The sequence below is a fragment of the Neolamprologus multifasciatus genome, chromosome 3 (assembly GCF_963576455.1).
Source record: "Neolamprologus multifasciatus chromosome 3, fNeoMul1.2, whole genome shotgun sequence".
Lineage (NCBI taxonomy): Eukaryota > Metazoa > Chordata > Actinopteri > Cichliformes > Cichlidae > Neolamprologus > Neolamprologus multifasciatus.
Genome location: NC_140441.1, coordinates 34,830,928 through 34,842,948, shown reverse-complemented (window position 1 = coordinate 34,842,948; position 12,021 = coordinate 34,830,928). Strand labels below are relative to the sequence as shown.

The 12,021-nt window shown below is 39.3% G+C and overlaps 2 protein-coding genes across 3 annotated transcripts; one reads left to right on the top strand and one right to left on the bottom strand.

Moving 5' to 3' along the window:
- The first annotated feature begins 5,641 nt into the window (after positions 1–5,641).
- Positions 5,642–9,570, top strand: LOC146522772 (galactose-specific lectin nattectin-like). The gene is made up of 6 exons (XM_085153393.1): positions 5,642–5,814; positions 5,902–5,989; positions 6,185–6,247; positions 6,524–6,630; positions 6,739–6,873; positions 6,963–9,570. The coding sequence occupies exons 2-6, from the start codon at positions 5,926–5,928 to the stop codon at positions 7,119–7,121; spliced, it is 528 nt and encodes a 175-aa protein (XP_085009519.1). The 5' UTR covers positions 5,642–5,814; positions 5,902–5,925; the 3' UTR covers positions 7,122–9,570.
- On the bottom strand, positions 9,318–11,716 carry LOC146522771 (type-2 ice-structuring protein-like). Of its 2 annotated transcripts, none has more exons than XM_085153392.1 (7): positions 11,647–11,716; positions 11,502–11,566; positions 11,357–11,392; positions 10,348–10,457; positions 10,120–10,248; positions 9,794–9,899; positions 9,318–9,705 (listed from the first exon to the last, which is right to left on the bottom strand). In XM_085153392.1, exons 2-7 carry the CDS (start codon positions 11,557–11,559, stop codon positions 9,614–9,616), a joined length of 531 nt encoding a protein of 176 aa, XP_085009518.1. In that variant the 5' UTR covers positions 11,560–11,566; positions 11,647–11,716; the 3' UTR covers positions 9,318–9,613. The 2 variants fall into 2 exon arrangements, with proteins under 2 accessions (XP_085009518.1, XP_085009517.1); XM_085153391.1 differs by having other exon boundaries at positions 11,502–11,593; positions 11,647–11,692.
- Positions 11,717–12,021: the final 305 nt, after the last annotated feature.

The window sequence follows — 12,021 nt, the reverse complement described above, 5'->3', positions numbered from 1 at the left end:
GGCACGCTACACTGTACCCAAAAGACCATCAGGGTGTACGACCTCACCCCTGGTGTCGTTGCCCACCTCTCAATTTTAAATACATGTAGACATCGAGGGCTATCAGGAGGGGCTATGCGCTTACCTGCTGCTCTCTGGCAGGTAGCTCCATGCCCTCCTGGATTTTAAATGCACCTTAGAACACACATGCTTCAACACTACATATGAGCGAGCCGAGGGAGGTTTGGAGTCTTCACACCCCCCCCGTTCTATCGTGGGTGGGGTGCCCTCGGCCTCTCGGCCTGGGGCTCGGTCACTCTGGCACAGCTGGCTGTCGGCGGAGCTCACGGGCACGTCACTGCAACCCCCCCCCGGCTTCTGCTCCGCGGCTGCTGAGTGACCCCTGATCTGGGACTCTCCTCAGCTCTTTCTGGGATAGTGGCACGGCTGCCCCTCTGTTGGTCTTCCTTGGTCTCTTGTGTTCTGGGGGCCTTTGGATGTCTGGAGTCTTGATCTCCTCCATACCTGCTTCATGCCCTGGAGGACGGGGCTGTGGCTCCCCACACCCTCTAGCAGATCATTACATGAAGGAACCTTTTAAAAACAAGCGCGTTCATGCTCATAGGTGTACACACGGGTGCTCACACACACAAACTACACCCTTTTTGGCTCCTACCTCAAAGCACACTGTGTGCTGTCGATATTACATGCTGCACAATAATGTTTAATATTTAGTATTTACTGTCATATTCCCATATATCATCGTGATGTTGCTTATTGTATTGCTCTCATTTTCTTCTGCTTGTTTTACTTTTTCTTTCTCAACAGGTGATCCAAGTGATTGATATATGTATTTTTTTGTCTGCTTATTTAGTTGGTTTTTGTTTTTTTGCCCTTTATCCCCGTCCCTTTTCCAAAATGTCAGGAGTAGTTTGTCATTACGACAAGTGTTTGTGAACTAAAAATCAAGAATGTGGGATACTGTTTGTCTGTGAGTTGAAGAGCCCAGCGCGTGCTCTCGATGCAGGGAAAGGAAGGGAAAACCAATTTTGCAGGGGAGACCTACCTCGACACTTGTGCAGGTGAAACCAAAGGGAAGATTTGCTTCACCATATTTTCTAGTCTTTGGCTTGGAATGAAGTTGGTTTTGAAACATATTCAGCGATGCTTCATCTTGCGTTTCTGTAGGCGCCCTGTGCTAGCAGTGTCCAAGCCTTTTTGTTCCACCTCCCCCCCCTCCCCTTTAATCATGCGCCCCCCCTGTCATGGCTCTGCGTCCCCCTAAGGGGCAGGTATCACACTTTGGGAAGGTCTGCACTAGGCAATGAGGCAATTTAAATAAACAAAAAAACAAACAACTAATATATTCAAATAACACAAGAACACTAATAGAACACTAATCATCTCACAGGCAGCAACTCAAAAACAGAGATTCAAAAGGCACCGGCACAAAGGCAGAGGCAGGAGGGACAACCTACACAGTCTGTTCAAACCAAAGATTCCTCCACAACTGAAGAATCCTCAGCTTTTTGTACTCCCCGTGTAACAGCAGTCTGGCGAGGAAGGAGCGGCTAGCAGGTCCCGCGGGCATGTGGTGTGGAGGTTAGCTGGATAACTCAAAGCCAGTCAGTTAAATTAAACAACAGACCTTTATTCCTTGTCAGCAACATAAGACCATACAAGCCAGGTCTCCACGGCTCTACACTGTCCGTACATACATCTGCGGGGATCGTTAGTCGCCAGCGCCAGGCCGTTACAATGGTGAGGTCTATCCTGAGAACAGAACACGAGCAGGATGTAATGGCTGCCACACTATACTCACACACACCCCTAGGAGACTCCCTCCCTAGTGGTGCTATAACACAATAAGGGTTGTTACACCAGGTAAAAGCAGGCAGCCACATCATTGGTCCACTGCGTCCGAGGATGCAGCAGCAGCCAATGGTGTGTGTGGACTGGCACACTCCAATCTGCATGAAGTTTGGTGGGCATAGGTCCCTGGCCAGCCAATCACCTGTGATTCCTGGCATACTCCTTTCCATACAGGAAGGCGGACCGACATGAGGCCGGAAGTGGCTGATGCCTCACTTCTTTGGAGTGATTCAATATTTGTTTTTGTTTGTTCAGTTCACTTCAGATATAAAATACATAACTGTTTTGCTACAAATTTAGCTGGACATCATAAAGGACACTGAGGTGCTTTTCTTCTGTTCACCATAACAGAAATGTGAGTAGTTCTCAGAACCATTATGGCACAGAGAAGTTCAGACACAGGCTGTATCCCAATTCAGGGTCTGCAGCCTTAAAGTACGCAGCCTCAACGGTCCTCAAGGGCCGCATACTCAAAGACCGCTAAGGCCTAAAGTGCGAGGCTTGTGAAATGGGACGGTCTAGCCTCCGTTGTGCTGCCCAGGTCGCCTAGCAACCATGATAGCTGTGGTTGACAGAAATGAAGGAGTACATATTTTGTTCGTTTGTTTGTTTGTTTCTACACAAGCTTTGTGTGATTTAATAAGTATCTGAGGCTGAGACCACAGGACTGTAAAATATGATTGTTGGGCTTCATTTCTGTACTGAACAGTCATTTAAGATTAGCTAGTAAATAACAATTAGTTAATGTTGTTCATGAGACTAAAGTCAGTGTAAACATGATATGGCCAATATTATAGTTATTGTATTAAAATAAAAGTTACACTGATACTTATTGTTCAAAAGTGGATAGGATTTGCTGAGGTTTTATTGGATCCAGAGCTTCGTTCCCATCAAAGTTTCAGATACCTGCAAGACTACAAACTTTCTTTTTTCAGCGGTAGGACAACAGTTAAATAAACAGAACAGGTCCCAATGATCCATCAGTCATCAGACATTATTTATTCATACATATGACTCAGAGAAAAGCTGTATGTGCGCACTTTAATTTAGTTTGTTATTCTTTTCTCTTTTTTTTTTGGGGGGGGGGGGGGGATATTTAGCATTTTATTTTATTGTTTTAAGTACATTTATTTGCAGCTGATATAGTCAAATATAACAATTTGTGCACTGTTTACCCTGGTGTGGTCCTTCCTTATTGATGTTTATACCTTGGCTTCCTGCCAATCCTAGATCATCTTATACTGGCCTATTGGGACTTTTCTTGCTAATAAACCTTCAGTACGGTCACACATCAGTACAACTTAAATGGGCTCGCTTCTGATTTAATTATTTCCAGTTTTTCCACAAGGTGACGCTTTAGTACATATTTAACACATGTTTTGCTGGTTGCTACAAGGCCACATAATGTAAAATTTGTGGGGGAGGGTTTGTTTGTTTGTTTTTTGTTTCTAGTTTGAACATTAATATGAGTAAATCAGACTCTCAGGTTTACTGTTACGGATGATTTCTTTTTCTTTTCTTTTTTTTTTTGAAGGCTTAAACAGTTAGAGCCCTGTTGTCTTGCCAGAGCCTTATTTTTGCATTATTGATATGATATTTTAAGACATCAACCTCAAACATGATGCAAACCTTTTCTTTTTAACTTTTGTTTAAGAACATTAAAGAAAACAAGAATGCCAAAAAAACATAAACATCTTAAATTATTTTAAGAATGTAGTAAGATTAAGGCAACCTGATCTCCTTAACAGAATCAATTGTTGATTGCTATACTGAGAGAAGACACCAAGAGTGTAGTAAGATTGAAGGAATTTAAACCACTCAAAGTTAGAGAAAGAACCTTTGTGTGGTTATATCGCAATTTCTACTTTGTTACGGTAAGTCACTGAAGAGCAGGCTGTTGTCACTCTGATATTTTGCTTCCCTCTAGTGACATCATTACTCACAGATGCTCAACACTGTTCCTACTACAGCCACAAACTACCAGACCACGTTTGCCTGGAAGCTTGTAATTCAAAATGAAGGATTTTAGTGACCATTAAAATATGTTCATAATTTCCAAATAGAAATAAAAATCATGACACAGTGCTCTCCTGTACAAGCTGCCTTTCTTTTTTTTTTGGTTAAGAGTATCAGTATTGGTACTGGCATCAACAATACTGCCTCTGTATTTTCTTGGTATCAGATCAATACTAAAATCTGTAGTATCACACAGGACTGTTTTTGTGTCTCTTGGCTGACTAAAACACATATGTTTTATAGCAGCCACTATAACTAGGACTTTACACTTTTAATCTGGAGGGCTAAGAAATCTGACCTGTTATCTGCACTTTACTGACATCTAGCTAACATTTAACACTGACATTTACTGACATAAATACAATAAAAATACAATATATAAACATACTGATATGTACTAAAAAGTACATACTTTTAGAAGCATATATAACCCTATGTTCATACATATCCATTAAGATTTGAAGACTGAGTATAAGAATATTGCATGTTTGAACTGAAAATTAGTTATTTCCAGGCTCTACACACACAACTGGGGTCTTTAATCATTCTGTGCTTACTGTGTGTGTGTGGTAGAGAGTGAAAATGTGAGATGCTGTGTTTGCTCCAGTAATACGTGGCAGTGACAGAGTTCCTTTGCTTGTGTTTCCAAGAACAGAAAAAGAAACCTGGTGCTGGCGCGACTGGGAACAGGATGTTCTAAAATAAATAAATATTCGTGTATACACATCTGTTGTAAATAGTAACATCCTCAAGGTCATTTATTTTACAAGTTTTACTCTCTGGTTCAGTTTATTTAAATGATTTCCAAATGTGTCATAGGTTACACATATTCTGCTGAACCTAATCAGTGTTCACAACCTAAATGCAAAGACATGTTTATTTTTGATAATGCAAGGTAAGGAGTTGCTTTTCACAGTAGATAACTCTACTCTAAGAGATTATATTTTAATGGGAGTAATCGTCAGATGTTATTTCTAAAAATCAACTTTAACCAACACGGTGAATTAAACCTCAAAACAATTAAATAATCTTTTTCAAATCATTCCGCCAAAGATCATCTGCAGTTTGGAGGGTAACTGTTTACTATAATGCTGTTTGGCACTGTTGCTGCATCCTGCTACACTGACCAACAGACACCCTCATATCAAATACTGGATATGCAAATATGGGTGGGGAAGTTTTTCTGGGTAGGGTGACACAGGGTACTCAGAAAAGCTGCCAAGTACAGTTTATGCAAAACAGGGACCTTAAACACATGCAAGTCATGACTGTGACGTCTGTTATTATAAGCATTGGCTACAAACATTGTGTGTAATTCACAGAGGAGAGAAATACACAGTACATGCTCATAGATTGTTTTTGATGTGCACTGTTATCAGAGTGGTTTTCTAGTTGATTGCAATAATAAGCCGGACTAGCGAAAGACAGGGTAGAAATAGAAAAGAGGGAGAAAACATTTAAAAGAATGGAGTTGGAGGAAAAGGTCAAAGATAAAGTAAACAGATACGCAGGGTGTCTAACTGCTGCTTTTTTAACAAAGAGTTACAGACATCACAGGATTAAATAATAAAGCCTCTTTGTGGATGGTAGGGCTGGTGCTGGGTCATGTCTCATATTCAAACACAAATCTATCACATTTCTTTACTGATAAATCCTTGAATAAACATGAACATTATAAACTGAACTTTGCTTGTGCTGGAGAAAAATCAGGTGATCTTCCGGCAGTTCATTGACACAGGATGAGGGTGTTTATGTGCCAGTAAAAGCCCCGGTTCATTTTTCATGCTAAATTTATATTTGCTTTTCTTTCTTTGTGTGTTATGAGTATGTATGACCTCTTTTCTTGTTTCCCCCCCTGTGAATAGGCATATTTAAGACCAGCAGTCTTCAGCTCCCCACACAAGAAGGCTGTATCTGCAGACTGAGACCAAGAAAGAAGAACAGAAGGTAACATTGCAAAAGTTTTTTCTTTTCATTAAAATGAATGTTCTCACCACTGGTTTGTAAACCCAATGCAAATGAAACCCCCTTTAGGTCTTTATGAGAGGTTAAAGCTCCATGATGAAGGTGCTTACTGTGCCTCTGCTTGTGTGCACCATGATGGCTCTTGCCCAAGTTTCTTGTGAGTATTTAAAGGCAAATGTGTAGATATTTTTAGATTTTACATACAAAACGTGATTGAAGAATAGCAGATTTTAGATGTTTCAATCAGTCTGATTTTTTTAAGTGTTAATTGTTCATGAGCATTTTATCTTTGTGGTACTGAATTTATGATACTGTGTTAACTCTCTTGTTTATTTCTTGTCTGTGGCTGAAGCTGTGCCTGCAACTGTTCCAGTTTACAGTAATATACCCTTGACAGATGCTCTTCCTGTACCAGGTGAATGTAAGATGGTTATTTTAGGATGAATATCTCGATAAAAAACCTGTAAAAAAATTAGAACAGCACATGCTCTACATTAGTAACTGCAACCAAGAAAATTTTCAGCCCATGCAGATGCAGACATTTGGTGAATGAAACCATTTACAACAGATGCAATATAACAATATTTATTTATTTTAGTTTTTCCCGTAAAAGCCCAAAAATGAAGAGTGACAACAGATTAACTATTCACTGGCAGCTCAATATCAACATTTCTTGTCCATTTGTCCTCAGAGGACCCTTTTGGTGGCAGGTTTCCATATTGCCCTGATGGATGGAGTATGCACAGTCAACAGTGCCTCCTCTTTGTTCCAAGATACATGACCTGGGCTGAGGCTCAAGTAACAAAGATATTGATTTTTACACTAAGTATACTATGAAAGCTTGGAGTACATTAATGATGTAAAATTTCTTGGTCACTTAATTCTGTCTGTTTGTCTGCGCTGTAGAGAAACTGTCAGAATCGTGGAGGACAGCTTGCATCTGTGTATAGTGCCAGTCAAGCTAACGAGATTCAAAAGGAGGTGCAGCGTGCTGGACGTGGCTATCGACAGTTTTGGGTTGGAGGCCATAATACTCCAGCGGTAAATAGCATGGTGTCTAGCAGTTTATGAAACAATTGCATTTTTAATTAATATGAATTAGCAATTTTTTTTAAATTTTGCTTTAACAGGATCCTTCCTGGTCCTGGAGTGATTATATGGGTGTGTCTGCTTTTGCTGAGTTTTGCAGAGGAGAGGAAGCTAAACATAAGCACCACTGTTTGCAGATAACTTTTGGTGCTAAGTCTACCCCCCAACCCCCATCAAAAAAAAAGAAAAAAAACTGCTAGATTCAAGAAGTTTATTGTCATATACACTGCAAAACACAAGTGGTGATGCAGAGCAATGAAATTCTTACTTTGCAGGTTCCCTTCACACAACTAAATAATCAACTAACTAAAATAAAGAGTAAACTTAACTCTGAGCGTAGAACATAGCACAGAAGATAATAAAGTAAAACAAGGGCTTTGTAGCTTATCTGTGGGTGTAGACGGAATTTAGAATAAAGTGAAAAATCCAGTGGCACCAAGGCATTATACAATAAAATAATGTGATTAATACATAAGTAAAAGAAATTCCTATACAATCCCACCCTTTGATTCTTAAATCAAAGAATCACATTAAAAACAGAATTTCTTCCCTGACATTCTGTATGTCACATCAACATTATTGTACACTTAAAGGAGTTTCACACTGTGTATTCTCACTTCACTGTTCTCCCACCACTCTTTGTTCATCTTTAATCATCCCCACAATCTAAGCTCTCACATGCAAATGCAACAACACTGATACAGAGGAAAGGCTTTCTCCAGAGTGTCAAAGTACTTTGCATGGCAAAGTGAAGCAGCATTTGGTGGTCATTCTCAGTCACGGTCATGGCTCCTGGTGTCTGTGCCGTTTACAGAGTCATAATTCCAACGCTGGTCTCCCTTTGCGCTGTCACCGTTGGAGCTTGGTACGCTCTCTCCATCCCTCGATTTCTGTTCCAATACAGCTGTAGATTAGGAGCAGAGCAAGTCGTACACTCCTGTAGTCTTCCACAACGTCAACGTAGAAACTCTTTTACTTTATTTTAAGATTTTGCTGTTCCCCTCCCCAACCTGTTGAATGGTGGGAGAGGCTGTAGTGTTTTATTATAGGTACATCCTATGTGAAGGTTCTGTTTTCTTGTTTAGTAAACTTCCTGCCTTCATTACCCTTTTGGTGAGCAGGAGGTCACACAAATACACCCCCAAACACAAACACACGCACTCGTGTGCACATGCATACACACACACGCACACACACACACACACACACACACACACACACACACACACACACACACACACACACACACACACACAGTGGCTTGCAAAAGTATTCGGCCCCCTTGAACTTTTCCACATTTTGTCACATTACAGCCACAAACATTAATCAATTGTACTGGAATTCCACGTGAACGACCAAAGTCGTACAAAGTGGTGTACACGTGAGAAGTGGAATGAAAATCATACATGATTCCAAACATTTTTTACAAATAAATAACTGAAAAGTGGGGTGTGCTCACAGATATTGAAGCTTGCACAGAGAGAGAGAGACAGAGATGCCCCTGAGACAATGGAGCACATAACAGCAGGATACAAGATGCTAGCAGGCAGGGCATACATGGAACGTCATAACCAAATGGCCAGCATAGTAAACCCTAGTGGCGTGGCTACAGTAGGGCCTTGAAGTCCCGAGGTCAAAATGGGAGACGCGCCCTAGGGTGGTTGAGAATGACCGAGCTAAGATCCTGTGAGACTTCCAGATAGAGATGGACAAAATGGTGATGGCTAACCAACCGGATATAGTGGTGGTAGACGAACAGAAGAAGACAGCCGTAGTGATCGATGTAGTGAATCGAATGACACAGACATCAAGATGAAGGAATATGAGAAGCTGGAGAAATACCAAGAGCTCAAGAAGATGTGGAGGGTGAAGGTAACAGTGGTCCCAGTGGTAATCGGAGCACTCGGAGCAATGACTTCCAAACTAGCCAAGTGGCTCCAGCAAATCCCAGGAACAACATCAGAAATCTCTGTCCAGAAGAGCCCATTCCTAGGAACAGCTGAGATACTCTCAAGCTCCCAGGCATCTGGTAGAGAACCCGAGCTTGAAGGATAAAGACCATCCACAGAAGCAAGAGGATTTTTTTTTTTTTGAAGAGAGAGAGGAAGAGACTCATATTTGTTTCACCTTACTTCAACTGTACAGAGACACCTAAAAAGTGGCTGTTCTATTAGGAATACTGAAGCCACAAAGTAGTCAAAAAGGTGATCAAACTGTCATGCCCATGTAAACATATTTTTTTAATTGTCCAAAGTCTTCGAGTAGAAGGACATCTAATTAAGACTGATAATAGAACCAGCAAATGCAGATAAATATTAAATTCCCCAGTTTTAATACATGCATATTATGACTGCTGAATATGTATATGCCTTAACACAAGAGATGTAACACAGATAGATGCTTGACTGATAGCTTTAATGTTGCATAAAAGAGCAAAAATAAAGAGATAAACAGAAGAAGCAACAGTTTTGTAAGATCAATGCTGTGGTAACACAATCAGTCTGCTCTTGTTAAAGACACAAGGCCTAAAAGACAATACAGTTTTTGTTGATTTGTCATTTGGATTTTTAGATTGGGTGCTACCAAGAAAGGAAAAAAAATGTAACTAGAAAATGAAAGAAGTAGGAGCAAGCATAACACAAACACTATTATACACCAGTTTGTGTTTTTATAGGAGTTTCATGCTTCAGTGTCAGCCGAGGAGTGTTGATTTTTTGATTTTTTTCATGGCACAGACAGATGGCCGATGTATGCCACACTCCAGATCATCCCAACACTTGGAAGCTGCAAAGTTCAAAAACAGAAATTAGTAAATTCATTTAAAATCATTCACATATTAAGTATTCATGTTAAATATTAAGCTCTGAATTACGGGTATAATTTATCTGGAGACAATTCTGGTTGCCACCAGTAGGCTCTCCTGGGCACCAGTGTGTATAGTCAAAAGAGCTCCCATCACTCCACAGCCAAACTTTTTCCTAGAAGACAGAGATTGATAGCATCAGTTCAGGCGAGCCTAAAGATCATGCCTAGCCAAAGTCTTGTCAAATCAGCTTTATTTAATTGACATAACGAATGTAACCAGCTGGCAAATCTCCCATATTATTCATAATATTATTTAAGCTGCTTTTATCTGTCAGTGGCTTCTGTATTTTCATTAAGAGAAACAGAAAGGTAATGATAAAAAAAAAAAGGTACCTCGAATTCATGAGTTCCTCCAATCCAAGTTTCCTTGTAGTCATGATCACTAGTGAGCGTTTGAATGAAACGGTACTCTTTGGGGCTGTGCACAGATGCAAGGTGTCCACCCATTGACTTGCAGTTTCTCTTCAGTAAAGAGTTACACAGAGAGGTTTTTCAAAGTCACAACTAGGCTAGATGTGTTTTAATCAAGTTTTGAAGACAATACAAATCATAGAAACTTACCTCAGCTAGACCCCATCTCATGTATCTTGGAACGTAGATAAAACAGCGATGATTGAAAGGAGACCAACCATGAAGACAACCAGAGGACATGTTGAACCGGTAACTCCTTGCTAGTGACAAATAAATAGCTGTATGTACATGTGTCTCCAGCTGATATTATATATTTTTTATTTTCAATCATGACATATGCAATATTGAAAAAAACAAACACACAAATACCATCTCGACAATTAAATGTTATGTAGTTTAAGTGACTGAAAATGTACAGGGCATTTTGATTCCCTTACAGTTATAAATTGTAATTATATGTATGCAGCTGCAATCTTCGTTTAGTAGTTATTAATCTTTTCACTCTAGTAATAGGCAGTAAAATTTCCAAACACAAAGTTTCATCAAAAATTATAAATATAGGAATAATCATAAAATCAATAACAAAGAGAACTGAACAGAACAAAACATGATCACTTAGAAAAAGTCAATGGAAATGTGTTTTAGCAACTGAATCTGCTAGTATCTCTGGTCCTGGTAAAGCTGAGGGGGCATGGTGGCAAAGTATGGTCACCTTTGGATTTAAACTTTCAACTTTTTGATAGCCAGAAGGGCTGATATGAGGCTGATATTAGGCTGGCATTTCTGGTATGTGACTTGTGCTCAAACTTAGGCAATTGTTAAACCGAAAAATGACAAACCAATATGGTATTTATAGTTATACAACTTATACTAAATGAACAACTTTAATGTATCTAAAAGGTCTTTGAACTGGCTTGTGACTGTTTTTATTTTCTTTTTTTGGGACTCTATTTCTATGTGCAATTTAAATTTCATAATATCTCTTCCTCTCTCTTGCTGTGTTATATATAATTATATATTTTAAAATATCTTTTTGTTGACCTGCGTTTCCTTAAGAGATATCCTCCTTATTATAAACTCATCATGCATAACACAATTGCTTTCCTTTTTGTTTATAAATGTGATTAACTTTGGTGAAAATCTGGAAATGTCCACTGACCTGTTGGAATTAAACCTCCTGCACCACTGCCGACATCTTCATGTGGCAGAAATGAACAAATTAAAACATTAGATGGTGACGAATTATTTAAACACGTACATACTGACATATATTTACATACTTTACATTATACTGCAATACTCACTAGCAGTGGTCAGAACCATCAATCCACAAAGAAGTGCAGCCAGAACCAGGAGCTTCATGGTGTCTCTGTGAAAAAACAGAAGACAATAACTACTGTCAATTCTTTAAATAAAGGAGATAAGATAATGTAAGAGTTTGTACCAGACCTTTTGTAGAAGGTCTTTTTTCTTTTCAGTGTGAGCCAGTAGCTTCAGTCTCCCACCATAGAGGTGATGAAAAGCTCTGAGACTAGTGTTTATATACTCTTACATTTGTATACTTGCAAAATCAGGAAATAACTTATTTCTTAACCAAAAAAAACAACAACCAAACAAACAAAAACCCAATTGCTTCATCCCTAATTTGATTTCATGCTGACTTGGTTTCAGATATTTACTGATAGTCAACAGAGAGGTTTCAAAGAGTACAAGGATCAAGGATATTAAAATACATTGTAATTAGTATTTAAAAAGATACAATGCATAACGTCTTCCTCCTATTCTAAAAGTTAAGAATGTATTGCCACCCCTTGATAACGTAAT

Excerpts from the sequence above, each read along its gene's own strand:
- LOC146522772 (XM_085153393.1), top strand. The coding sequence starts at position 5,926 with ATGATGAAGGTGCTTACTGTGCCTCTGCTTGTGTGCACCATGATGGCT. Across the intron at positions 6,248-6,523 it reads AGATGCTCTTCCTGTACCAG|AGGACCCTTTTGGTGGCAGG; the intron begins GTGAATGTAAGA and ends ATTTGTCCTCAG. Across the intron at positions 6,631-6,738 it reads TGACCTGGGCTGAGGCTCAA|AGAAACTGTCAGAATCGTGG; the intron begins GTAACAAAGATA and ends TCTGCGCTGTAG.
- LOC146522771 (XM_085153392.1), bottom strand. The coding sequence starts at position 11,559 with ATGAAGCTCCTGGTTCTGGCTGCACTTCTTTGTGGATTGATGGTTCTG. Across the intron at positions 11,393-11,501 it reads GATGGTTCTGACCACTGCTA|ATGTCGGCAGTGGTGCAGGA; the intron begins GTGAGTATTGCA and ends TGCCACATGAAG. Across the intron at positions 10,249-10,347 it reads TGAGATGGGGTCTAGCTGAG|AGAAACTGCAAGTCAATGGG; the intron begins GTAAGTTTCTAT and ends TCTTTACTGAAG.